Source organism: Mycteria americana, chromosome Z (assembly GCF_035582795.1).
Source record: "Mycteria americana isolate JAX WOST 10 ecotype Jacksonville Zoo and Gardens chromosome Z, USCA_MyAme_1.0, whole genome shotgun sequence".
NCBI classification, from domain to species: Eukaryota; Metazoa; Chordata; class Aves; order Ciconiiformes; family Ciconiidae; genus Mycteria; species Mycteria americana.
Window position 1 is genome coordinate 33,734,046 of NC_134396.1, and position 27,004 is coordinate 33,761,049.

Here is a 27,004-nt window from a genome sequence, read left to right on the forward strand (position 1 = left end):
GACACAGTTCTTATTTCACTCAAGGGTTCAATTGCATAGGGAACCACTGGCCACTCATGTCTTTATACACACAGGAAACAATGTAATCACACTCATTACAGCATGTTTCATTATTTAAAAAAATCTCTGAACAATAATTGTATTTACTAAGGCTGATTTTAATTTCTGTTTTCCTGCCAGAGAGATGATGTAGTTGATGAACTGTGTGGAAACTGGTTGCCCATACAAGATTTACCACAAACACCCAGTTAAAGTCCTAAGGGACTACAGGTCCTACACTGCTTCTTTTCTACAGCTGAGTGTTGGATTTCTTATCCACTGCTACTTACCTGGAAATCAATCACTACACAAAATTGATTCAATAAAATTAAGCTGACTAAGCTTTCTGTGCTTGTGGGAAAGCAGGTGGTGATGAGTCTGTTTCATTAACTACAGACTTCTGGGACATATACTCATTTGTTACTACAAAATACCATAAGGAAGTGGCTTTTGCCAAAATGTCCCTTCTTTCTAACTCACTGTATCACCATTTATATTAGAGTGATGATAAACTATTAATTTCTTTTTGAGACAGTTGTCTGTACATCCTCATTTATCAGAGGCAAATTAGCAGGACAATCTCTGAGAAGGCAGTGTGCATTTTTATAAACCAACTGTAGTGTTCTTTGGAAGAGAAATCATATTCAGACGTGATGTCACGATGAATTTAAGCAATGCTACTAACTAGGGGGTTTTTGTCTGGATTTCTTTAAGTATGTATTATTTGGAGGTGATATAGAGGTGGGAAAGGAAAGAAAGAGTAAGAAGAAAGTAAAGTGCTAGAGGTAAGTCGCCAATATGGCATTAGCCACGGTAGAGAGGGAGATTAATAATTGTTCAGTGTAGGCACCTAATCTATGCAAAAAGGGGGCTCAAGACAAAATCCTTTCAAAATTGAGTAAGTTGACCTATGCATTTTAGATTGAGAACCCCCCTAAATGACTCGTTTTGGCGAGATAAGTATCTATTTTAAGTAACAGGTCAGTAGTACCTTAAAGAGCCTTACTTTACCTACATCATTGATACGACAAAGCTACAGCCCTGCATACAAATGGTGTCGTGTGGGTAAATAGCAATCACACAAGCAGTGCCTCTGCTCTCCAGAGTAGGCTATACCTCATCATGGTAAAATGTTTAGAATGACATTTCTGGATTTGGGGAATAGAACAAGATGTTAAAAAATAATCTTAAAGTATAAATAATTACTTGTCAGGAGTTTAGATGCGTGCATATCTTCCATGAAAAGTTTAAAAGATCCAGCATGTAAAATGCCCCAAAATAAGTTACAAATCCTAGATTTCCTACCAAGAGTTTAACAGTCATCACCATTAGTGTTCTTTATTTCAAAGTCATTCCAGTGCTTTCAGTCTTAGAGACAGTAACATTTATTTTTATTATGGCTATATTTTATTTTTATTATAGCTATATTCTTATATAGTGTTCTATATATATTCAGTATATATATTCTTATATACTGTTACAGCAGTATATAGTAGTAGGTCCTTTACATTTAGACTAGCAGAAGTTTTTGCCAGTATGGGTATATAGTCATACTTAAGTATGATGTTGTGCAACCAATACATTTGCAAACAGCACACTGACAGCTCTTTACCTAAATGACAATGGTTTCAAGGCAAAGAAGAAAAATAAAACCCACCTTTATTTGTAAAATGCAATGTAAGGTACTCAGTCACCTCTGGCAAGAGTTGCACCAGAACATCGGATTGCTGACACCCAGTTATGAAGTCTGGGTATCCTCAAACTGTATCTGCACCAAAAGATCAAAGAAGGACAAAACAAAGGAGTAAAATATGTACACAGGCCCTCTCTCTGCAAGCTACATCTCTGCAAGCTCTAGCACCTAAGTTTTCATTTAAACTGCCTTTCTATACTTCACCTATGCTTTTGTAGCATAAATATCAGAGGGAATCAGTTTGGAAGTCAACATCCTTCTACTGCTTTTTTCCAGTCTTGGAAGGGAAACTTACACATACTGACAACCAAGAGCAGACTAAAAAGCAGTTCTGAACTACACTGTGTCGAACTTTGTTATAACCTTTCCAAACTTGCTCTTCTGCGCTGGTTATCTTTCACCATAAAGATCTGTAATGTTCTTTACCTGAAAGAATAAAAATAAAAATTGTTAATATTTTGAAGTGATCTGGATGACATCCTGAGAAAACAGCTCCAGAGCCTGAAAGACATTCTGTCAGTTTCCTGAAAATCAATCAATCAATCAATCACTATTAGTTTGAGTTTCCAGACTTACTGCATTCCATCTGGTGTGAAGAAATGTTTAAATAGTAAACAATTAATGATAGAAAACTTATCAGAATCAAACAGATTTACAGGAATTTGTTAGAGGTGCATGTTATTTCCTGCATTCAGGGAAGGGTGTTGCTGAAGACTTAATAACATGTATCTGTCACAAAATATTGCTCCTTCTGCCACAACTAAAAATGGTACAAAAATCAGCAAAACAGATTAATAAGTACTGTCTTGAGTATCCATTATTTCACTTATTATTTAAATATTTCTTTGTTTTTCAACAGTCCCTCTTCCCAATCAATATATATTGAAAACTCTTACCTTAAAACACACAGATTAATTTTAACCATATTTGTATCATATACTGCTATGCATATTTTCAGGCCATATACCATTCTCATCCACATCAGGCCCCCTCCATCAGCATGGCTTTAGGACAGGGTTTAAAGATCTGGACTGATCAGGGGAAAATTCTGAACATGAAGTCCTTCAAACATTGGATTGAAGGGGCTGTTTCAGTTCATCATGCTACAAATTATAATTTCAGAGGTCCGGTTCAAAGTTCTATAACACACATAGAGATAAATGGCCATTATGCTATAAGAAATACCACACTGAAAGTTTTCTTTCATTTAGCATGGACTACTGGAACTCTTCAATATAACTTCCTTACATTCCATAATGCTAAAGCACTGAGAAAGATGAGCTTGATATGTAATGATCCAAGTCTGCAAGAAAGCAGAAAAAAACTCACACACTTATCTTCTGGTGAAGCAATCCAAAATCTGGCAGAGTTTTTATGGAAATTGCTGCATTATTTACCTGTAGAACTATTTTTGTGAGTCGATCACCTTTTCTGAAAAAGAGGATCTATACTTCTTTACAAAGAATGCTGGGGAAATGGGCTGACAGGAACCTCATGAAGTTCAACAAGAAGTGCACAGTCCTGTACTGGGGAAGGCACAACCCCATGCACCAGTACATGCTGGGGGCTGCCCAGCTGGAAAGCAGCTTGGCAGAAAAGGAACCGGGGGTCCTGGTGGACACCAGCTCGAACATGAGCCAGCAGCGTGCCCTTGCAGCAAAGCAGCATAACGGTATCCTGGGCTGCAGGAGCGTTGCCAGCAGGTGGAGGGAGGGGAGCCTTCCCCTCCCCTCAGCACTGGGGAGGCCACACCTGGAGTGCTGGGTCCAGTTCTGGGCTCCCCAGCACAAGAGGGACATGGACATACTGGAGCAAGCCCAGCAAAGGGCCACAGAGATGATGAAGGGGCTGGAGCGTCTCTCCTGTGAGGAAAGGCTGGCAGAGCTGGGACTGCTCAGCCTGGAGAAGAGAAGGCTCAGGGGGATCTCACTAATGTGTGCCCACACCTGAAGGGAGGGTGCACAGAGGACAGAGCCAGGCTCCTTCCAGTGGTGCCCAGTGGCAGAACAAGAGGCAATGGGCACAAACTGGAACCCAGGAGGTTCCCTCTGGACATCAGGAAACACTTTCTCACTGTGAGGGTGACTGAGCGCTGGCACGGGTTGCCCAAGGAGGTTGTGGAGTCTCCATCCTTGGAGATACTCAGAAGCTTTCTGGGCATGGTCCTGGGCAACTGGCTGTAGCTGGCCCTGCTTGGGATGACCTTCAGAGGTCCCTTCCAATCTCAACTAGTCTGTGATTCTGTGAATACCAGTGAGCAGCTAACTGTCAGGCCATGAGTTCAAAAATGTAAGTTTCTGTACTCATGAGAGCATGGGGAGTTTATTTTAGCTGTAGTGCAATGGTGACTATGCTACTTCCTGCAATGGTGTAAGCTAAATTTTCCCATGGAAGGTTCTAGAACATGCAGTGGTACCACAACAGCCCCTAAAACGCATGCTATAGCCCACGCCTTTGTCATTCATTGCATCCCTCTCACTTCTCACACTAGTGTGGCTGCTGTGGGCTCGCTGTTTCTGGGCCACCCCTCCATACCTATGCGTGGCTTTTTATCCACGGTGCTTCTCCTTCCCAAAGACCCAGCTCCATATTATGTACCAAATTCAGTTGTTATTTCAAGTGAAGACCACCAGGGAACAGTGGCAGACTCAGGCTTACTCGGTATGGCATTCATCGCTGTTAACTGAAAGCTCACCTGTGTTTCAGACACAGGTGAGTATTCCCTAACAAACATACAGTTCCTAAACACATGGGGAAAGCAGTATTTCAAATACCGTCTTCATCACCGCTTCATCCAAAAGCCTGCAATCAAAGCTATTTGGTGCAGAAAAATATGCAATCAATTATTTCAATAAAGGAGAGGCCCTGGGCAATATGCAAAATATTGTGTATTTTTCTGTCTCTTTGTTTTAAGACTAGGATTCAAACATCATCCTGTATTGTAAATCAGCAGGTAGTATTCTAGAGAACATTCTCATTAGGAGTAGTGTATTTCAGCCACGGCATTTTCTTAGCACAACCACATAGAGGAAATCCATCTATCTGCAACCAGAGCTCCAAGCCAAGGTAGGTCAAGACTCTAAAGGCATCAGCAGTAAGGTTTTATTGCACCCCCTAGTGTCTCAGGACAGGCTTCTGGATGCTTAAAAGTGATTATCTTGTAATCGTTCTTGTCTTTACAGCAACCATTTTCCAGCAGCCACAGCCAAACTCAGGACATTATAATAAAATGTGTGAAGTGCAAGTGCTTTTTACCGTAAAAGCCTTTTCATTTTTCAATTTTTTCTTCAGACTGTATTAAAATAGCATTTAGTACTCTCACTGCAAGATTGAAGTGAGTGACTGCTTCTGAAAATAAGCATAGAGGAGTTAGTCCAGAACCCACAACCTCATAATACTGTTAAGCCCAAGTCCAAAAAGGTCTGAAAAATGAGGCTAGGCTCTAATATAAATCAGTTTGCTACAATTGCTGTAAGAACTGCTGTTCCAGTGGAACATAGCCACATACTCTCTTCTTTTTCACATTTAGAAATGGCAGCACATTACTGGGATTTAACAAAGAAGGAATGCAGGAAATGCTACACATCAGAATTTTATGTCCTATTTCTGTTTGCCCTGGACTTGAGAAACTTTTAATCTCTCCCTTCTGCAATGAGTATTAAATGCTCTTTCTACAAGTCAGATGATTCAATATGAAACGGGACTTTGTCAGCCCTACCTGAGAAGGGAAGTCTAAACAACTGTGCCACCATCTTAATTAACGATGAAACAAATAAAAGGAGCTCTTCCATTACATTTGACCACCACTCACATATTCAAGCATATTTTCCTAGCACTCAGGAGCAGAAAGGTGTTTGATAAGGAGTTTTGCCATGAACACCACTGTATTAATTTAATCAAGTAACAGTAAATATTTCAGAATAATAAGCTTAAATAAGAATAACATAATTCCATAACCTTGTGGTTAAACATTCATCTTCAGTAAAGAATGATAGTGCTGCTAGATCAGTAGAGAGTGGTTTTAAGCTCATATTTGTCCAGTATTTTAAGCAGTCATTTACAGCATTTTTTTAAAGCGTGAAACCTTTTCACATAAAGTAGCAGTGGCTGTGTTTTATGTTCATGTTACACAGGTTCAGTGCAACATGGAATCTGACAGTTTGGAAAGCTCTCGCACCTACTGCAGATTTACCAATATTCTTCATATTTACTATATTACAATCCTATGTGACAGCTATAACATTTAGATAAACGTAAGCAAACCCAAACACATGAAGTCATACTACTACAAAATAAGAGACAGGTCATGCCCTATTCTCACATGTAGCTGAATTTAAGTTTGCATCCATGTGAGTGTAAATGGAATTGGGTTTCTGAAGACAAGTTGGAGGAAGGGTTATAAAATCCCACACACAGCTGATGTAAAACTGTAATCTGTTCTCCTTGATTCTATTCTAAAGAGTGCTTTTCAGTTTTGGGTTTTTGTAGAAAACACTTCAGAAATTGTCCAAGCCTGACATTTCTTGTGTTAACATATTTCAGATATAAGAATGTTTCTAAAAATAAAAATTTCATCGCATATTATACCTCTGTAGGCAACTGAATAAAAACGATAGCTAGTTTATTTAAAGATGCCTAGCGAGAAATGTAAAATGCATAGTTGATATAGAATCAAAACGTGTTTTACTTTAGATTTAGTCTGCTGAAGTAGTTTGTTGTCATTATTAAGATGGTGTATAATAGAAATGTACCAGCTTTTGACCCTTAATTCACTCAGCTTAGAAGATCCACAGGGTAACTCAGAACAAAAAAAACAGGAGATACTCTCAGGGGGTTGTTGTCGTGGAAACTGCAGCATGGCCAACTACAGTTTCTTGGAGAAAAATTCCGATACACGTACCTTTGTTCAATTAATTGTTTAGCATAATTGCATTTTATTCCTCTCCATACTATATCCTATGAGAGGTCTGCTTAGCCAGCATAGAGCGATGTAGACCTATTCCTCATTTTGCCTTAATGGCATTCCTATGTGCCAGCAAATCTGAGCCAGAAAATGTATAGCCGTGTCTGCTGTATTTCAAAAACCTTATTTGTTTTCCATATACATCACATGATTATTCACAGCGTGAATATATCTTTAGTCTTTTATATAAAGAGGAAAAGCTACTTAGTTTAATGGAAGTGAATTTGCATTTAACCTTCTCAATGGAAAGTGCACATTTAAATGATATGTTTGCTGAATAATCCAAACCTAGAGGCCATGAAGATGCATGTTTCATTAATCAAAGTTACAAGCAGGCCTCACAGATGTGCACACTTAAATTTCTCAGCTATAACAAAGGAGAAGGCACGATTACTTACTGCTCTGTATTTCCTTGTATCAAATAAGACCAGCATAAATTCCTTGAATCCAAAGGAATCTCATTTATATCCTTGTCTTTGGGATCAGCCTCTTGGTGCTAAGGCAAGGCAAGGAGAAAGGGAAAAAAAAAAAAAGTACAACTCACATTTTTTGAAAGCCAGAATGAGCCATTCTCCAGTTTCAGGACCAAAGTTAAAAACTAATCTTATTTTTAATACTATTGCCCTACTCTCTCTGCTACCACCTTTAGTTCAGATGATGTTTGCAGTTGCATCTCATTGCACTTGAGAGATGACAAGTAAGATTTATGCCTCCCCTTCAGAGTAAACAAAACATCTACTGACAAACAGGATTTTGTGCATTAAAGAATAAAAAAGGTCAAATCTGTTTCCTGTTCACTAAACTAACGCTAAACTAACCAGCAACAAAACCAGCTGAGATGTATGCAGCTATGGCATATTGCCAGAACTATCAAAACTCCTCTTTACCTACATTAATGAGCACCTAGCAGATTTCCTCCCTAGCAATATCCTTTAAACATTCTCCAGATTAACAGCTACCCTCTCCTATTCACCACCTCAAAGCTACTTTATCTTAATAAGAAGTATTCGGAATGTGAGTCATCAACAGCACTACAAAAGCATAATGGAAAAAGATGGAAACTGAAACAGCAGCTGCAGGTATCAAAACCACAGACATATTCCAAGAATCCCTCTATTTGCTTCCCAGCGTTTAAAAGAAAGGTGAGACTTCATCCATTCATCATACTATGGGTCCACAGGATCCACGTGTATTTTGTTATCAACTTAATGAAAAATGCAATTTCACCAGTTACAGTATGGAGGAACAAACAAGTCCCCGATTCAAAGTAAACTTCAATCTTGATATCATCTCCCTATTTCTAGCAATCCGTGTAAATATCTGCATAATGTGATACGGCATTTTAAGTTGCAAGTACCAGGACTGAGTATTGCAGGATCTGAAGGCTTCAGACATGACAGCTGTTATTCTCAGTAGCACTCTGCTTATAGGCGTTTTTACATTATCTAGCTTGATTGAACTAATTGAGGCTTGCATGCATCACCCTTAAATAGAATTGTTCACTTCTATCAAGTCAATATATTTTGAAAAGCTTAGAGGGGTAACCTTAGCCCAGGAGGGGGGAGTGAGGGGGCACTTTAAAAAAAATCCTGGAATAAGCTTTATTTGTAGTTTCTGAAAAGCAAGTTTCTGAACCATAAGCATTTAGTTTATATATAACACAGTTTTCTTCCACTCATGAACATTTAATCTGAACAGCATTAGATCTGACTTCACAACTTGAAGCCCTGATACTAAAAAAAGATCTTTTACTCAAAACAGGATAGATGGTACACATATACCTCTCAATCTGTTTGGTAACTGCACTGGAGGTCAAATTCCATTTAAAAATTGGAATTGTTTGGGAGCTTTTATTAAAACAGTTCAAGAAGCCAAATGCAATTAAATATTCTGCACTTAAAAGACCACATTTGGAGTACTGTGTCCAATTTTGCGCTCCTCAGAACAAGAAAGACAGTGACATACTGGAGGGTCCAGGGGAGGTCACCAAGGTGGTCAAGGCCTGGAACACATGATGTGTGAGCAGAGGCTGTATGTATCACTGTCATCTGAATATATGCCCGAACCTACAAACCGAATGCAAAAAGCAGAGGGCTAAGTCCCAAAAGTCTTTAAGTTTATTACTCTGAGTAAGGAGTGTTAAAAAAGTGCCAGAAAAAGAAGTTGTGTGTCAACTCTCCCTAATAACAGCAGATAAAAATCCCCACTCACTTTTTTCATTGAGTCACCTGATTTCTACCTGTGAAGAGCAGAGCTTTACTATTGGAAGCAGAGCAGTAGTCCAGATCATCTGAGATACTTAACCTTGGGCAGTCACATCAGTCACTTGTATTAAAAACACACACACCCTAAAATATTCATCTTAAATGCTGCCTTCTCTGAACTTCCGTAACTTTACTGTGGACTGATATGTCAAAATGGCTCTGTTACTTTTAGTGTAATGACATTCATAATTCAGAAACTCCTGAATACTAGCATCAAAAATCACAGTAAGTCAACAACTTATTCTTCACATTTTATCTAATTCACATATCTCTTCTGTATACAAGAGAACCTGTACTGCTCTTATACAACATTCTTATGAAAATAAGAGCACAGCTATTCGTATTTTCAAAATGTGTATTTAGCAAAGGTAGGAGTGAGGAACTCAGTTGGATGAGGAGCCTCATCTTTAATTCTGTGCATTTTATGACATTGCAACTGATCTAGCAAATGTCAATAACGTTAATTAGATTTCACCCATTCCTCCCCTAGACAGGTAAACAGGTAAAGCTATCAAACTGCTAATCAATGATCCATTCCTAGTTAGGCTTTCACTTTTTTTCTTTTTAAACAGCTTCAACAAAAAAACCCAAAACACTGCAAGAGCTTTTCACAGTGGGAAGGATACAAGACAACTTTCCTAATCCCTTGGGCAAAGAAGGACTGTTTGTTTGCCCATCAAAATTTATACACAGAGGTACACACACTGATTTAGTAAAAGGGGAGAAAAAGCCAGGAATGGAGGATGATGCAAATTGCACATTTCAGAAAATCTGTGCAGCCAAAGACTGCCAGAATCCAGTAACCAACACAGTGTAAACTCAATGGTGTAGCCTTAGTTGTTCCTCCCATGCAATACTGAACTACTAAACCTCCTGGAAAAGAGAAATGAGAGACTACACCTCATCCAGGTAGAGATGGGGGAAGTTCAAGGGAAGACTCGAGGGCTTCTTAACGAGATCTTCTGAGGGTTACTAACACAACAAACTACAGTATTTTGACTTCCCTGGAGCTGAGCAATAGTCAGAAGCTGGGAGAGTACTCTAACAGGGGAAGAAGACAAAGGAGAGTATCACATGCAGAAGCTCCTTTTAGTCCTCCCTGGGTATCCATCTGTGGCCTCTAATCATTGACAGACTCTTGGAGCCAGACAGTCGCTTGGTCTGAACCAGCAAAGTTACTCCTATGTCTTGATTCTTAGCTATGTAGGCAAAAACCTGATTGTCTCATCTTTGGGGAGACTTAAGTGGCTCAGCTTTCTGCTTACTACCCATAGCAACAACTACAGCTCCACGGAAGAGGTAGAACTGGTAAACAATTTCAGAGAAGAGTTGATCTCATCATGGCTATACTTTAACTGCTGGAGGAGGGTACTTGTTCATGAACGGTACTTCTAAGATAAAAATAGCACCACAGCTTCCCAGCACACACACCAGAGACATTAATCACCTGCAGAATCCCACCTTAATCAGCAGCATGACCCTGGTCAACACAGCTGTGCAACCACCTTGTCATGTTTCAGGGCCAGAGCTGTAGCATGTGTTCTTTCTTTTTTAAGCAAAACAGGAAAAAAAAAAAGAGAAGAGAAACTGACAGGTATATTCCAAGTGTCCTAATTTATAACAACTCTAGTCTTTAATCACAATCTGGATCTCTAAAGCATGAGTTTGCATTAAGTTTTGTGTTACTGCTCAGCCTTTCCACCTCTCTGTTCTTTGAAGTTGGAATGAAAAGACCGAGAATATTCTCTCGGAATTTTCATTTTATTAAGGTCAGAAAACATAAGCTTATCATTGTTTTCAACATCTGCAGGCCTTGGGCATGAGCAACGCCTTCTGGAAAACTGTTCTGCTCTCTGTCAACATTAATTGAGCAGAACTCATCTACAGGAGGTATTTCAATCAAGAAACACAGAACTTGCCTTCTTGTTAAGCAGCAGGGCTCCCTAGGAAACTCTAAGAGCATTTGGACATTAAAATAAGGATATGAATAGAAAACCATTGGAAGAAAATAAAGCAGGGCATTATGTTCAGAAAGGTAAAGAAGTTTTCACTTGTAATATCTAATATTTCAGAAATGTTTTAACAAGCAAGGCTCCTGGTCATGTAGCAAAACCATGACATTGTAAGTTAATAAAAGAAGTTGTCTACATACTATTTGGCCAAATTGTCATTAAAAAGCAATAACAACTGAATTTTACATATAGTCAGAGTACAGATATTTATCCTTGCCAGGATAACTGCCTATGGCATGAAATACTGTTGGTCAAACAAGGATACGAGGCCAGAATGCAATGCCAGACAATACTAAGAAATAGAAAGATGAAAGCTATGCTGTATACTTAATGCTTCTTCTCCATAACATTTGAGGATAATACACTAGGCCACTGTCCAGTGAATGTATAATTTTTGTATACATGAAAACTGACAGAAGTGTCCTTAGTTAGCTGGGGTTTTTTACTTATATTTGCTTCTGGCAACATTTCAACTGTGCATTAAAGAAACTGATCACACATATCTGTGACTTCTTGAAAGTCTGGATTCAGAGCACAGCACCATTTTAAACACTATGTAAAAGAAGTACAAGCAGACATATTTTGAAACAAGGTGCTTTCTATCTGAATAAAAAAAACCCCAAAACCCAAGTAACATTATTTTTAGAATTACAGCTCTTTATTTGACAACCAAGCTTGATTTCTTATCTGTTTAGTGAGTGATGAGCTAATAAGGTTCTTATACTTTGCACAAAAAATTTTATGTGCTAGTAATTCTCCATTCTAATAGCTAAACAAGAACTTGAAAATTACTTTATATATGGTGTGAATGACCTGGAACCAAGTCTGTTTTCTTAATATTTTATTCATTGCCTGAGGAACTACAGGTTGAAAAGTTTCAAAATATGCAAAGCTACCAAAAGAATGTACATTTGACATATGCAGATCCTCACATTCACTTACCTTATTTTACATACATGCAAAACAAACTGTAAGATTTGTATTGGAAGTGGCAGTTCATTTTTGCACACATTTACAGAAGCTTTGCTAGCAAATTTCAGATCTTGTCATTTTATCAGAGCCTACCATTACAAGCACTGCTAGTCTCTTAGTGAAGAGAGGACACCTTACATTCTTGTAGCACACACTTAACCTTGGATTTTCATCTTGAACTGTGTTTCATGAGAATACTTGAGATGAGATTGGTTATTCTCTAACTAACAAACATTGTTTACCTCCATGGACATGTAATTTCAGTGGATGCTAAATATGATTCCTATTATCTATAAAGTTTTACAGAATTCTCTCAACACAAGAACTGTGAGAAATCACAAGTACTAGTAGGAGCCAAGAAAAGATTTAAGAGATAAGATTTAAGGGTTAGATTAAGTAGGGCAAAATATCTGAATTTGGGAGATGGAAGAAAAAGGTATTTCCTTTGAAATATAAGAGTGAGACTCCTTATCTGTCCAGTTCTCTGAATGCTTACTTCCTCCCATTGGTTTACTATTAAGCAGGATTGAGACTGGAGAAAACACCCTAGGGTGAGGAAGACATTGAGAAAGTAGGTAGGTAGACTGCCAGTACCAGTTTGGACTAAGAGAACACTTTCAGTAGCACTGGGATAGGCTAGCATTAGGCTTCGTGGGTAAGGTAAGGATTCAGACTAAAAACAGTTAACACACAAATCCAGGAGAAGAAGAATAGTTAAACTAATTGTTGCTGTTACCATCATTCACTGGGCTATGACAATTTATGGTTCAACTAGGAGATGTAAGATGCAGTATCACAGGAATACAAGGAGTGGTAAAAAGCTGATGAGATAAACTAACAGCTGCAACCAGCATGAGTCACCAGGATATCACAAATGCTGCTGTCAGTTTGCCTCACATCTTGAGATCAGTGGCAGCAATTAAAGGTTAAGACTATAACTACTGTTCAGGTTTATATGGTGGTGGGTAGTCACATTGGCCCAGAGAAAGGTCAGTTGTAACCTGAATTATGGGCTGTGCTACAAGAAGCCTGTGAACTAGCTTTTTTCAGTTCCAGCTGTAATATAAGTGAAGGATAACAGCAAAGGAATTCAGAAGGCGTTGCCATGTAGTGAGTACCTCTGTAAGCACAGTGCATGAAGCTAAACTTAAATGTGGTGTGGCAGGTTGTTGCAAAATTAGAGCTAGGGAGAAGGCCCATCTATGGATTTAGGTCTGGGAGTCAGTTCAAAGTAAAGAGCTAAAGAAAAACAGGGTCAGGAAAATCTGGCAGGGTAACAGGGAGACTAGCACAGACATTGGGAAAAAAAAACCCAAACAACCCTCAAACAACAACAAAAAAATCACTGGTCTAAAGCTGCAAACACCTGGACTTCACTTTATCCTATATAGAGAGCAAGTTCTTATGCAAGACCAGTGACATTTGACTAATTCAACTTAAGTCCCCAGATCCGCCAAGTCCCTGTTTATAAAGCACAGAGAGGGACTTTCCCTGCGGAACCCAAGGAGGCTCTGGCCTGGACTACACTTCTCAGCGTGCCACACACCACCCACTGCAGTGGTAATTGTCATTAAAAGTAGCAAAAACTTACTTTCCCCTTAAAACTGCTGGGCTAAAGCTATAAATACACTCCATTATAAGATCTCTAGAGCAGAATACTAGCATTTATTATTGAATGCTCACTTTTCAGAATTGAATGCTGCTTTAAAAACACATGGATGTGTTTTAACTATGTTAATATACAGTTTGCCCCACTTACAACTGCCAAGAGGACAGTTTTAAGCTGTCATGTGGTTTCAGGACATCCATCAGCCTTTACAGATGGCTGAATTCAGCCGCCCAATTATGATTCTTTGCAATTACAGTCAAGTCCCAAATGGATGCTGATATTCTTTAACTCTTGAGCTTTCAGTAAAAAAACAGCTAAGCCTTACAGAGATGAGCCAGGGGTTCCTGAGGGAATAGGAGCCAACAGGGAAACACCAATGAAATACCTCAAAGGAATTAAGGAGTGTTCCTCTAAGAAGGTGACATGGCCAACAGCCTGGCTGAAGTGCCCCTACACCAATGCTTGCAGCATGAGCAACAAACAGGAGGAGCTGCAAGCCACTGTGCTGCTAGAAAGCTACGACCTAGTTGCCATTACTGAAACTTGGTGGGATGAATCCCATGACTGGAACGCTGCTGTTGATGGCTACAGGCTGTTCAAAAGGGACAGGTGACGAAGGAGGGGTGGAGGCATTGCCCTCTACATCAAGAAATGGATAGAGCGTGAAGAGCTGTCTCTGAAGAATAGCCACGAGCTTATGGTTCAACCACGAGGTTGAAAGCTTATGGGTAAGAATTAGAGACTGAGGCAACAAAGGGAACCTTGTGTTTGGTGTCTACTACAGGCCGCCTGATCACGGGGACCCTATTGATGAAGCCTTCTTACTCCAGCTAGAGAAGGCATCGAGCTCGCAGTCTCTCGTCCTGCTGTGGGACTTCAACCACCCCAACATCTGCTGGAAAAGTAGCACGACAAGCTATAGGCAATCCAGGAGACTCCTGGAGTGCATCGAGGATAACTTCTTAAGCCAAGTAATAGACAGCCCTACCAGAGGTTAAGGTTAAGCCTTTACTAAACAAAAATTTACTTAGTTTTTCTACTACCTAACAAGGTTTTAAATTTACTTTTATGATTTGTAAATGTATATAAATTTATGCAGATTTTCTGAAGCAGTCTAAAAACTCATCAACAGACACACTTTCAGAGCGACTGTGCATTGCACTTAATTCAGCAACGCACATACACACTTCCAAGCTGATCAGCGCAGTCATCACAACACTACACCTATAAGGTATGGGCATTTACCTATCTCTTGGTATCTACTGCTATTTGTAACAAATAACAAACCTTTCACAAATAATAGTGTTTGTACCAAAGTTTACAATAATAGTAGAGTTACATTAAGTACATTGCAGAAACCTAGAACAAAAAAGAAAACGAAGACCACTTGAAATTGAAAACAATTTGAAAATATTAAGATAAATGGACCTCAGCAAAAATCCTTTAATTAATGCCTTTTTAAAAAATACATACACAAGATTATACCTTTGATTTATAATACATAAGAGAAATAACTTATCACACAAAGAATGTGCATATCACTTTAATCATAAAATAGTTTCAAACTTTCAAAAACATAGTCCTCAAAATTGAATGGTAACACAGCCTGTGTACATACGAGCATTATACACAAATATAAAATTAAGAATAGATTAGCAAGCGTATTAAAATGCCTGGTTTTCCAATTTGCAGTGTTTCCATTAATACAGATTATCACCTACTCCTCTCCCTGCACCGAGAGTAAGTGTTAAACAACTATATCCTCCTACAGAACGAAGCACTATGGTTAGTAATTATGGTAAGCAGAAATCTGGAGGTGTTAGATGTAGGAATGGATGAAGTAGCACAAATTATTTTGTATTCCTGAAGCATTCTGCTCCACCGTGACCTCATTCTACACCTCCAAACAGCACTGAAATATTTCCTCCATTATGTCATCAATATAGACATAGTGCCTTTCTTCTTTGTTAGGTACCAAAGTCTATCTTCCGGATTCCCTATGGTAGATTCTACAATAACTATTATAAAGTTGAAGTGGGTGGAAAATATTTTATGAATAAGAAAATCCATTCAATTACATCCTTGATATTGTAAACAGTTAATTTTTTTACTTTGCTTTTGCAGTCCTTATCTAGCAGTCCATTACACACACGTCGACATCAGTAAGGATTTATTCCTTATCCCTTCAGTTTCCAGACGAAGGAAGGCTTTTTAACTTAAATCAGTCAAGAATCAGGCCCAGTGTCACTGATTCACTTGTTTATATCGCAAGATGGCTGTGAAGAAGCATTAGTTAAAATATGTAAATACACACCAAAAGGAAATCCAGTAGTCACAGTATTCCATTCTCTACCATCCTTACTGTAAATGGAAATTAATTCTATTACATATAAAATCAATGCTCTTACTTATAAGGAAATAATCTTGAGACTGACCTCTGTCCTTCCCTAGAAGGGAGAAAGCATTCTCAAAAGTAGCCTAAGGTGGCACTTCGCAATAAGCACAAACATTTCAAGACATTCTAAACACAATACAAAATATGCTTATTTACAAAAACAATCATCCCATGCTCATACTACAATAGAAAGGAAAACAAAATAGTCACATTTATTACTTCTCTGTATTAGTCCTTAGTGATTGTAAGTAAAATCATACTGAAACTAGAGGCAGGCTACACAGCTACTTACATAGGGAAGGAGTTCCAACATGGGTTTGCTGATACGGAAATTGTAAAGAAATCTCAACTTTGCCTTAGCTAACATTGGACTGACAGTATGCACCTAGCATTAAAAACAATTATTTTCCCTTCAGAGAAATTACAATAAATAAATTACATTTAAAAAGAGGAAAAATAACGTGACAGACTTACAATAATTGATTCTGTTGATTGTGCATGGTTTGCCGATTCAAGTGTATGTTGTAATCAATTGCTGCTAAAAACCATCTTGCTCTGTAGACAGGGTAAGTGTACTCAAACCACTTGGTAGTATACATATACAAGTGCTGCTGGAACTGCTCCAGATCAAATGCAGATCTTAATGAAAATAAATATACAGTTAGATTTTAAGAAAAATTTTGACATTACTTAACATATCAGGAACACTTTCACCATATTAAATCCGTATTAATAAAACACAAGTAGAAGTTTTTATCAATTTAACATTTTTTCCCTAAGGTCAGTCTAGAATTAAAATCAAAGTTGCTTCAACTGTTACATAACTTCATACTATGCAACAAAAGAGAATGAATAATTTAGCATATATGAGATAATTTCTTCTCGGCACATCAATTGCATTTACTTCTAATAAAAAGGGAAAAGCAATAATTTGGAGAAACACAGACAAACTAATATCCACAAATGAAGTCCATTATACCTAAACTGTAGAAACTATGGGAAGTTTCTCAGAAACTTTTTATCCAAAATTTTTCAGCACATTTCAGTGTGAGGTTCGCTTCCATTCCTTTTCTCTTTCATCCATTGAGGACCATGTTTGCACTGTCCCTCAATGATGCTGTTTCCACTAGCCCACTGATGTTCATTGACCACATGATGCCACATGATGCCACATGATGCCACATGAAGCCACACCCCGTTCCCTACAATGTTAATAAAACTTAATTTATTGCAGCACAAACATTATATTAGAATATTAAATTTTGACACAATAATAACATACAATGAATTTTTCATATGAACTAGCTTCCTTGCAGCAAAACCAGAAGTAACTGACAATGCCTGAGTACCACTGTAACAGTGTCACGGGAGAGTTACTGAGAGAGGAGTCATCATTGAGGAGTTAACCAAAGGTTTTATTAGACAATGATTAAACAGTGGTCAAACAATGTACTACTAAATACATTTCAAATAATTAGCTTATATACAATACACTTTTAGATCATCTCTCGTTGTAGATATCAGATACCTCAAGGGGCAACCTCGAGAGGCATCCCTGCTCAAGAGGAGATCGCCGTGCAGCCCGCTGCCATGCAGGAGGGCTCAATGGGCTCTGGTGGCTGCAGATATGTGTAGTGTGAAGTGATTGGCTTGTAGTCAAACTCCCCTTTGGTGTATGCGCAGGTGTGCAACCATAGCAATTTTTAGTTCCGTCTAGTTCCAGCTCAGACAGTGGCTCAAAGTGTTAATTCCTGGTAAGATGTGACTTAGCACAAGTTCGCAAGGTTTGCACAACAGGGTTGATTTCAGTCAGGCCTATTTGTTAGTGATGCCTGAACCAAAGTAGTGTTAACTCAGTCAGAGTGGGTACACCCGTCGCAAACAGACGGTGACTATCTTTCTGTTTGCTAGCCTGAAAAGCAAATGTATGCAGAACTACTAAGTATAAAACTATATATACACACACCATATTTTGTTATGTTAAAGAAACATCAATGAAAAATCTGAAGACTGATGCTTTCTGTTTTATGAAAAAATGTACTGTGCCTTCCTGCATTTGTGCAGGAATTTGACAGACCATAGCTGTCAAATTGCCAAACCATCTTTGTAATAAATAGCAAGGCAAGGACAGTGGTGATGCAATTCTCCTCCTGTTGGCCAAGCATTGTGGCCTATTTAGAAAAATCTTAGGCCATGGGAGATCACTAAGATTGACGCGCCCATTTTTCCATGCACTTGTTTCCACCCGCCCAAAGTGGAGGACAATTAGTACCAACTGTGAGGGGTTTTCACACAAAATATGATACTTAAATCAATAGGTTTAAGTCAATTGGACTTGTCTATAAAGGTGTAATACATTACAATAGTTGAGGGGCACAGAACAAAGATCATCATGCATATTTTGCAAAGGTGGCCATGAAGACATTAACAATTGTATTTCACACCTAGTGAATTGGATCTAAATTGAAAGATTCTAACCTTTTAGTTATTTAAGGCAAGCTTAATGTAATAGAAGTTTGTTATATCACTTTAGATAGCCACAAGGATATATTATTCTGTACTCATCACAGAGGAACTACCTCAATCAAATTGTTTCCAAGATTTTTGACACCTGCCCATATGTCACAGGAATGGATTACCCAGGCAAATTTCTTTTCAGTGGGTAACAGATATATAATTCTTAGATTATTTGATTATGGTGTATTTTCTATAGCTTATTCTTATCTCTATGTGAAATTTAACAAAAGAATAATTTCTGAAATAATTTATTATAATTACCCCAAAATTACAGCAAGTAAGTATGCTTGGCTGACAACTCAATAATCACTCCCAAAAGCTACTGTACACTATCATGTGCAATATTAATACCAATGCCTGCCTTATAAGCTTTGACAATGTGTATAAGTACCTAAGGTATACAATTTAAATACATTTTACTATGCTATTTAAATAAGAATAGCAATTTAATATTCAGTCCTCTTCAAAAGGCATGCATGAAGTCATACACAGTATATTGTCAGTTAATTGCACTATTCTACATAACTACTTTTGCAACTTGTAAGTACATTAGTAGTTTTGTGACAATTGTCCATACTTTCAGAACAGAACTTTGCATTGTTATGACTGATTTTCACTTGTACCCAATACTGAAACTAAAAAAAAAACAAACCAAAACAACAAGAAACCAAAAATTAGACTTTTAATCCATTGAGTAATTTTGGCATGATGAATGACATTTTAAAGGTGTTCCTTTTAGGTCTAGTTCACCAAAACCTCTTTATGGAATTCAAATTTCATATACAGCTGCAAATATTTCATTCACTGTGTTACCTGACTGAAGTTAAATTTGCTGCTTTTAACAAATTTGAAACAAGCCTGTACACTGAACAAATTGCACGGGACAAAGTGAGAAGACAGTGAGCCTGAAAAGGTATGCTGTCAACTACATAAAGCTGGCTTATTCCTTTTGAGCAAGGCAAATGGGCATAAATTAAAAATCCTGGGTTATGCTGAACATAACAACCAAAGCTATTTTGAAAAAACTATTTGGATTTTTCAGCTAAAAATATCTCCCAGTGCCCACCCGGAGTTGTAATACCTTTCCTCATGTTTGTATTTTTGCTTATTTGACATCCAGAATGCATCAGCTTGCATCTGTAATTCAGACAGCATATATCATAAAACAGAGTCTGTACAGTCTATAAGGTGAATGAAAACCTGGGACAGCACAGCCATATAACCCAGTTACCGACACCAGCATTATTTAGTCTAAATTTTTCTACTTAATATACGGGCTATTAAAAAGGCCCCATAAAATCTTCCATATCTAATTAGTTTTCTAATTTGGAGTTTAACACACTGAGCCTTCAAATAAACCTGTGGAGGCCCAGATTTGTGAAAGACTACAATCTTTTAATATAACAATCACATTTCAAGTGCCATATTACTTTACAAGACTCATGTCTTCTCCTTATTTATACAAAAAAATGTGCTGAGTTGAAGCCCAAACCAGAATTAAAGCATCATTCATTTTCTCAACAAATGCAACTGACCAATCCTTCAGTACTTTGAAGATGGTATTTTAGACCTACCTCATGCTATTACATAATCTTTTTTTTGGGGATGCACTGGAGTAAAAAGAACTACTGAAAGGAAAAAAAACCCTAAGTGAATTCAACGTTTATGTAGTTATTGTAATAAATTACTTTTTCAGAATCCTAAAAAAGTTTTGGCAATTATGCTGCACTGGAGCCAACTGGAGCTGCTAGCACAACACGTGCTGCGTATCTTTCTCTTGCAAAGGCATTCAGTTCAGAATTCTGCAATTACAGTGGTTTGCCATCTGACAGCACCAAGAGATCCTTGCTTACACTATCTAGTCCAGAAGGTAATGTTATAACGGTGAAAAAAAGAAAGTCACAGGAACTGGGAATGCAGGAAATCCTGGATTCTAGTTCCAGGGTACATGCTCTACATAACCTCCGATCAAAGGAATATGAGTCTAAACTTGCATTCATAGTAAGTGAAAACAAAAATAAAGCATGCATGTAAAAAAATATAGCAGCAAGGTTAAAGAGACATTCATAAACACCTAAAACTATTATTTCGGGGAATATATGGAAAACAACATAAAAAGGCAAGAAGTTACCTTTCAGTAGTCGCTGCTGAAGAAGTTTCAGACACATCCTCTTCAGCTTTTAAGACTGAGCTTCCATCAATGTCTTGTTTCACTTGGGATTCCTTGCAGACATACCTGTGTTTATCTTTGTCATATCTAAACAAATATGACAAAATTTTACTACCAAAAAGGCAAGAGCCAACATGAAACACATCGCTACTTTAAGCTTAGTTTGCTGACAAATCCAGCAAAAAATTGGCAATTTCAGCATGTGAGAACACATTCAGTGTTTCTCTAAGGGACATCCACCTTTCTACCTGTTCTTGTACACATATCCTTGACTGAGCCCTTCTTCTCTCCAGACTCTTTCTCCTCTTTTTTTTTTTCTGAAGGAGAATATACAGTTGGTCTACAAGGCCTTCTTGGCAGTGGTGAAGGTAATGATGAAGCTGATGATGATGATGACATTGCAAGCTTTCAAATGAGAGACAACTCAATTATGCATAGTTAATGCTTTGTAAAAGAACTTGTTTTGGAATCATACATTAATTCCTAAATGACAACCAAATACAGCAGTTATGGTTCAGAATTGTAATCGGTTCTTCACATTCAACCTGCAGGTAAGTGCACCCATCTCTCTTCGAAATCAGGGGAAGCTATAGAGGTGCACTTATCTCTTAAAGCTACATGGCTTAACATCTAGCATGAACATTAAAATAATAAAGGCATAAACTGCTAGTTTCATATATAAATGAACCATTGCTGCTGCTTTTGCTGGTTTACCTGTCAAATGAGGGAACGGAGAGGGAAAATAGGTGCAATGTGAGTGTCGCGGGAAGCCCACAACGCAGGGGGTGCTTGCCCTGTCAGACTTAACTGTGTTGGAGCCGCCTCAGAGGCTCCCAGCCCTGTCCCGGCCCCTCTGAACCGCACCAGGAGGCGACTTTCCCGAACTCCGACAGGGGAGAACCCCGACGGAGGGCTCGGCCCCAGCTGACGAGGAGGAGGTGTAGGGACCGCGCCCTCCCGTGAGCGGCTACCGGCCATCAGGTACCCCCGCGTCCGCCGGCAGGAGAAGCCGGCCGACGCCTGCCCCGCCCGCCTCGCCTCGCCTCAGAACGCGCTGCACGCCCGGGAGGAAAGCCCCTCCGCTTGAGCAAACGGCCGGGGCCACTCCGCAACCGCCTGCTCCCGGGGCCTGGCCGGCACCCCGTCTGAGGGGGAAGGCGGGACCGCCGGCGCCCCGCGGCCGCCGGGAGGGGCTGAGGCGGGCGGGAGGCCGGGCCGCGGCCGCCCCGCCCCGCCGCCCGCGCGTTACCCGCGGCTCCGCGCGGGCCGCTGACCCGGAAGCGCTCTGCCCGCCCGGCGCGGCGCGGCGCGGCAGGGCCGGCTGCGGAGGTGGAAGATGGCCGAGTCGCCGGAGGAGGTGGCGGTGCTGGTGCAGCGGGTGGTGAAGGACATTCGCAACGCCTTCCAGCGGAACCCCCACATGTGAGTGAGCGGGGCGGCGGCCGAGGCCGGGGCGGGAGCGCTCCCCGCCCTCAGCCCCGTGCGTGCTCCCCGGCCGGCGGCCGCCCCGCTCCCTCGCCTCGGGGCGGGCGGCCGGGCGGGGGTGTGGGGTCCCCGGCGGGGGCGCGGCGGGCCGCCCGGCGCGCAGCGGTGCCTGTGAGGGCCGGGCGCCGGGCCCAAGGTCACGCCGTGCGGGGCCGCGGGGACCAGCCGCGTCTCTCCCCGCCCGGCGCGGGGGCTTCTGCGCGGCACCGCCGCGGGGCGTGCCAGCCTGCGAGCGGGAGGGCCGGCGCCGGGCGGGTTCCCTGGCACCTGTGCTTCCTGGGGGCGGGTCGCTGATGCCACATGCCTTCCGTGCTCTCCTGCTGCCTCCTCTTCTTCTGGGTAACGCCACGCTCCTGCTCCGGGAGTTTGAATAACTCCTGGGCGCCCGTGCGGCCCGCTGGGCGCGGGCTGCGGCAGCACCCCGGCCGCCGCTGAGCCGTGCGGCTGCTTCGTCAGCCTGCCGGCAAAAACAGCCTCGTCAATAAAAAGTACTTGGTTCTGGAAACCGGCAGGGGCTGGGGAAAAAAAAAAATCTGGAAGTGTGAGTGTTTTTTTAGAGACAGGTTCTCAAATGAACTCCACTTGAGTTTGAGGCTGGGCATGTTACGCTCGAGATGGGATTGACCTTTGCCTGCGGGCGGGTCAGGCCTGCCGAGCCCCGCCGAGCGCAGCCGGGTCTGTGCGTGGCCGAGGCAGAGCCTTAGCGCTGGTGGAAGCCAGTCTTGGGATTGAAGCCTACCAAATTGCACCCTCGTACGAACGGCGTGGCTTGATGAATGCCACCTTCGAATCTGTGTCTGTTAATAGAGATGCCAGTGCTTTTCCTTGTGTGCTGTTTCGACTGTGTGGATACAGACGACATATACAACAAACAGAACGACTGTGTGAATACAAACTACAGTTACTGCTGTCTTGTGAGAATCGGGTTTATCTAACAATCTGGGGGTCAGGTGGTCTGCGTCTTATTTTCAGTTCCACTGCTGACCAGCTCCGAGACCCTGATTTAGGTAACTCCCTTATTTCTGTTTCTTTCCCCATCCTTTGTTGTTTTAAGATGCAAACTGTTTAGGGAAGCATCTTTCTACCTATTTATGTGAACTACACAGTGGTTCTGGCAAATGAGGTAGCACATAATGGATAACAACTTCATAACGTAAGTATGGTGTGTTTGTGTCGGTCAGAAATGCTGCAGTCTCTGAGGTGGTGGCCTATTAATCTGTTCCAGAAAATGGTATGCTAAGCAACTACATAGGAAAATTTTACATGCACTTAATTTATCCCTTTGCTTAAAAGAGAGGATTAGAATGAATACCATCATGTTTCTATAAATGTAGTAAGCAACTTGGGTGGGTGGCCAGGTTTTAAAATACAGCATATGGATGCTGTCTAAAAAAGAACTGCGTTTTGCCATGAAGCTTCATTTTTAGGTTGTGAGGCATAATGTGCTGTAAACAGCCAGTATTTGTGAATGAATGTTCTGATTCTTCTCAGTTCCTACTCCTTCACCAGAATTGTTTACTGGTAGCAAACTTGGAGCTTGTGTTTTTGAAGAATATGCTGCTGATGCCATTTTCTTTCATAGATGCAATCTCAGAGATTAAAGTAGGCTACAAGAGTTGTGTGCTCTGAGACTGATGCACTGTGTCATGCTTCGATGGAGGAGGCATGAGCTGCTGCTAGTTTACCCCCTAAAGTAGAAAAAGCGGCAATTCTGTCTGCTAGATTTCTGAACTGCAGTACTTGAAATGGGACTATGCATGGCCAGTGTAGACTGCAGGCCCTTTGCTACGATCCCTCTCTGCCTCTAGAGCACCAGGTTGCAGCCATGCTGGCCAGACATTTTCATGTATCTCGGAGACATCTTGTCTTCCTGCTGGTGACCAAGACAGTTGTAACTAGCTGCAGTCCCTGACAGATGTTATCCTCTTGAAGCGAACAGCCTGTGCATGTTATAGATCCAGGTTTGAATTCTTCTGTGTGGCATCTGCCTGGCTCTGCCGAAAATAAGGGATCTGCCATGTGCTTGATGTTCCTATTCACATCTCATAGTTTTGTCCCATACTCCTCTCTCTTCCAGCATTTGTTGTACCCTGTCTTTGACTGTTTGTTCGTTTGCCCCCTTTGCATCTGGCAGAATGGGTGTTTTGTTCTGGCAGGTTCATGGTTTTGTAGGTTTTAAAGGGGGTGTTGTCTCCAGTCAACACTAAAAAGCATGTAAAAATACCCTTTTAGACTAAGTAGAATGTTGGCTTGTTGTTTCTCTTTTTTTGCTTTAAATTATATTTGCGGCAAGACTGTGCATCTTTTTAAGCTGAGCTTACTTCTAGCTACATATACAACACAAAATTCTTTTTGCCTTGTCTCTCTGATAGCTCCGTTTTCTTCAGTTGGATAACTCTGCAGCATGCTAGTTTTCAATTTTGTAAGGCTATGAAACTTTACGGGAAGGTATTTTTACCCAGTCCTACAAGCATAGGTCCCGATAAAGTCATATACATGAGCTATCCCACTGGAACTGAACGGGTCACCAACCGTGAACAGATCAATGTATACTTTCTTTTTGAACTTTGCTGTTCTTTTGCATGTGAAGTCAAACAAAAATAGACTAACTTTTCAAAAGACTACTTGAATTTGATGGGCGTAATTGGAAAGATGAACTCTTAGATGGTAGCCCAGTGTTTGTGTACAAAATCCGAGGATGCTATTTATGGTTTGCCAAGAATCATTTATGTCACTGTAGCTCAGATAATTTTTTTTTGTCTTACTTCATCGTATTCTTAATGTAGTAAAAATACCACACTTCATTTTGTTAGATTTAAAACTCTGAATCATGGTGTGATTGCAAATTCTCCTGGTGTGATTGCAAATTTCTCTGCAGGGGATTCAGAAAGAAACATACTTCCTTAAGTCTTTCCTGTAGCTCAGTATGAAATTTGTCTTGCCAATGTTCTTTTCATTAGATTGTTTCATACCTTTGTGCAGCATTGATACTTCCAAATATACCAATAGTAAGTACAAATAACTTGCTTGTAATACTTAGTGAGAGGGGTCATCAGTACAGAACTTTGTTATTGCAGCAGAAGTTTCCAATCAAGGGGAGATTAATGTAAGAGCAAACAAAAGGAAACTCCTAGAGAGTAAAAGTGTCATATTTATAGCTTCTTCAGAAGCAAATATTGGCTAGGAGTACTTTGGATTTCAGTAATATTTTACTGTTCTTTTATTTATGAAACATTTTGGTTGTACCGCTAAGATAATGACCAGTCATAACATGCAAATTAATTTATTATCTGAAATTCTAAAAGAGAATCATGTGTGTATGATGCACTGCACGATAAGGAAAAGAAAACGTTTCAACTCTTGGATATAGGCCCCCTCTTCCCTACCTTTCAAATGTTGTAAATTCATTAGCCATGTAGTCATTTCATGAGACTTAATTTAATGTAAAAATATACACCTTTCAAGTGTCCATGCACTGGATTGTCTTCCAGTATTAAAAGCTTTTTGTAATTGAAATATTCAACTACTTAGGTCCAGTCTTTATTGTCAGTAGAATTGTAGTTGCATTATATCCACTGATTGTACCTCATTCAGATCTCCCAGCCATTATTTAATATCCTCTGTCTAATTCTGTGGGGAGAGGCTGGGTTATTTTAAAGATGATCTTACAGAAAAAAACCAGAGAAGGTCCCTTCACATGAGGCACCTAAAGCTGAAGACCTGTCATGGTAGCATCACAAGAATTGTCTCCTGTGGAGGTACTGTGGTTTTGTGAAAGAGGGAACTTTTTTGTATCATCACGGTTTTAAAAGTTTAAAGTAGGTTGGCTAGGGTTTATTCTGGGGAGGACCATTGAATGGCTGAGTCAACAGACTGGGGCTCTTGAAGCAGGTCCAGCAGTGGCTTGTCAGTACTGTTCTGCCACAGCTGAGGTTTGCACTATGGACCAGGTCTGGATTGTGCAGCTCCACGGTCTCCCAGCTCTCATCTTGCATGTGTTCTCTGGTCTCAGCATGGGTTGAAGAAGCTCTGTAATGGCTGCAGACTTCACGACCACCAACCTAAAAGCTTCCACTAAGTTCTGGCTGCTTCCACGGTATATTTTGGGAATGTGAACTAGCGTGGTATCCTGTAAATAGAGAGATTATTCGTGCAGTTTTTGGAATGTGACTGTGGTGCTTGCTTTGAGGAAAATAAATGTAAAAGCACTAAATAACTCCTAAAATTCAAGAGGCAATATCAGAAAACTAGGAAATCTAGGGATAGGAATTAAATCTTACTTTCATAGCAGATGGTGCTTCTGATAGTACAAAATACTGACAAACAGCAGCCCTCAATTGGTGTCTCCTTCAGTATTGTGAGCAGCTTGCACCTGTCACTTGACCTAAATGTAGGCATCCTCCATCCTTCAATGAGTTTGGGCAATCCTGTTGTACCAACAGGCACATCTTCTGTCACATGGCCAGGGGCAGTTTGCGCAAGATTAGGGGTACTTCAGTCACTTCAAGCACTAATTCAGTGGTGCCTGCATGCGAGTCTTGCTGCAGAAGTTTTCTTCAGGTACACGGTGGAGAAGAGGCTGCAGGCATTCTCAAGCAGTGTCTCCTGGGCTGACAGACCTGCCCTGTTACTTGCTCCTTCTGCAGATCTGAGGGGCCTACAGGAACAGAAATGGTGGTTTGAATGAATTGTTTTGGCTGTGAGATAGGCACCCCACCTTAGATAAATCTGCCCTCCTGGTATTTTGCATTGTGAATTCTGTTCCTTCTTAGGAACTGAACGCAATGTATGATTTCTGAACCAGACAGGTCATCAAAAACAATACCAAGGTGTTGGAGACAACACTTCTACCAAATGTCAAGTCCTGGTTTGCATCTTAGCAAAA

General features: G+C 40.3%; 1 protein-coding gene and 1 long non-coding RNA gene across 4 annotated transcripts in view; one reads left to right on the forward strand and one right to left on the reverse strand.

Annotated features, from left to right (window-relative positions):
- Positions 1-1,255: 1,255 nt before the first annotated feature.
- On the reverse strand, positions 1,256-20,838 carry LOC142421867 (uncharacterized). The gene is made up of 4 exons (XR_012778993.1): positions 20,596-20,838; positions 16,422-16,586; positions 1,521-2,158; positions 1,256-1,481 (listed from the first exon to the last, which is right to left on the reverse strand). It is a non-coding gene; the product is annotated as an uncharacterized LOC142421867 (long non-coding RNA).
- A 1,060-nt stretch (positions 20,839-21,898) lies between these two features.
- Positions 21,899-27,004, forward strand: part of PTAR1 (protein prenyltransferase alpha subunit repeat containing 1) — a 34,138-nt gene continuing 29,032 nt past the window's right edge. For all 3 annotated transcript variants that reach the window (XM_075526633.1, XM_075526634.1, XM_075526635.1), the window contains exon 1: positions 21,899-22,056. In XM_075526633.1, coding sequence (XP_075382748.1) covers positions 21,971-22,056 — 86 coding nt within the window. In that variant the 5' untranslated portion in view covers positions 21,899-21,970. The remainder of the gene's footprint in view (positions 22,057-27,004) is intronic.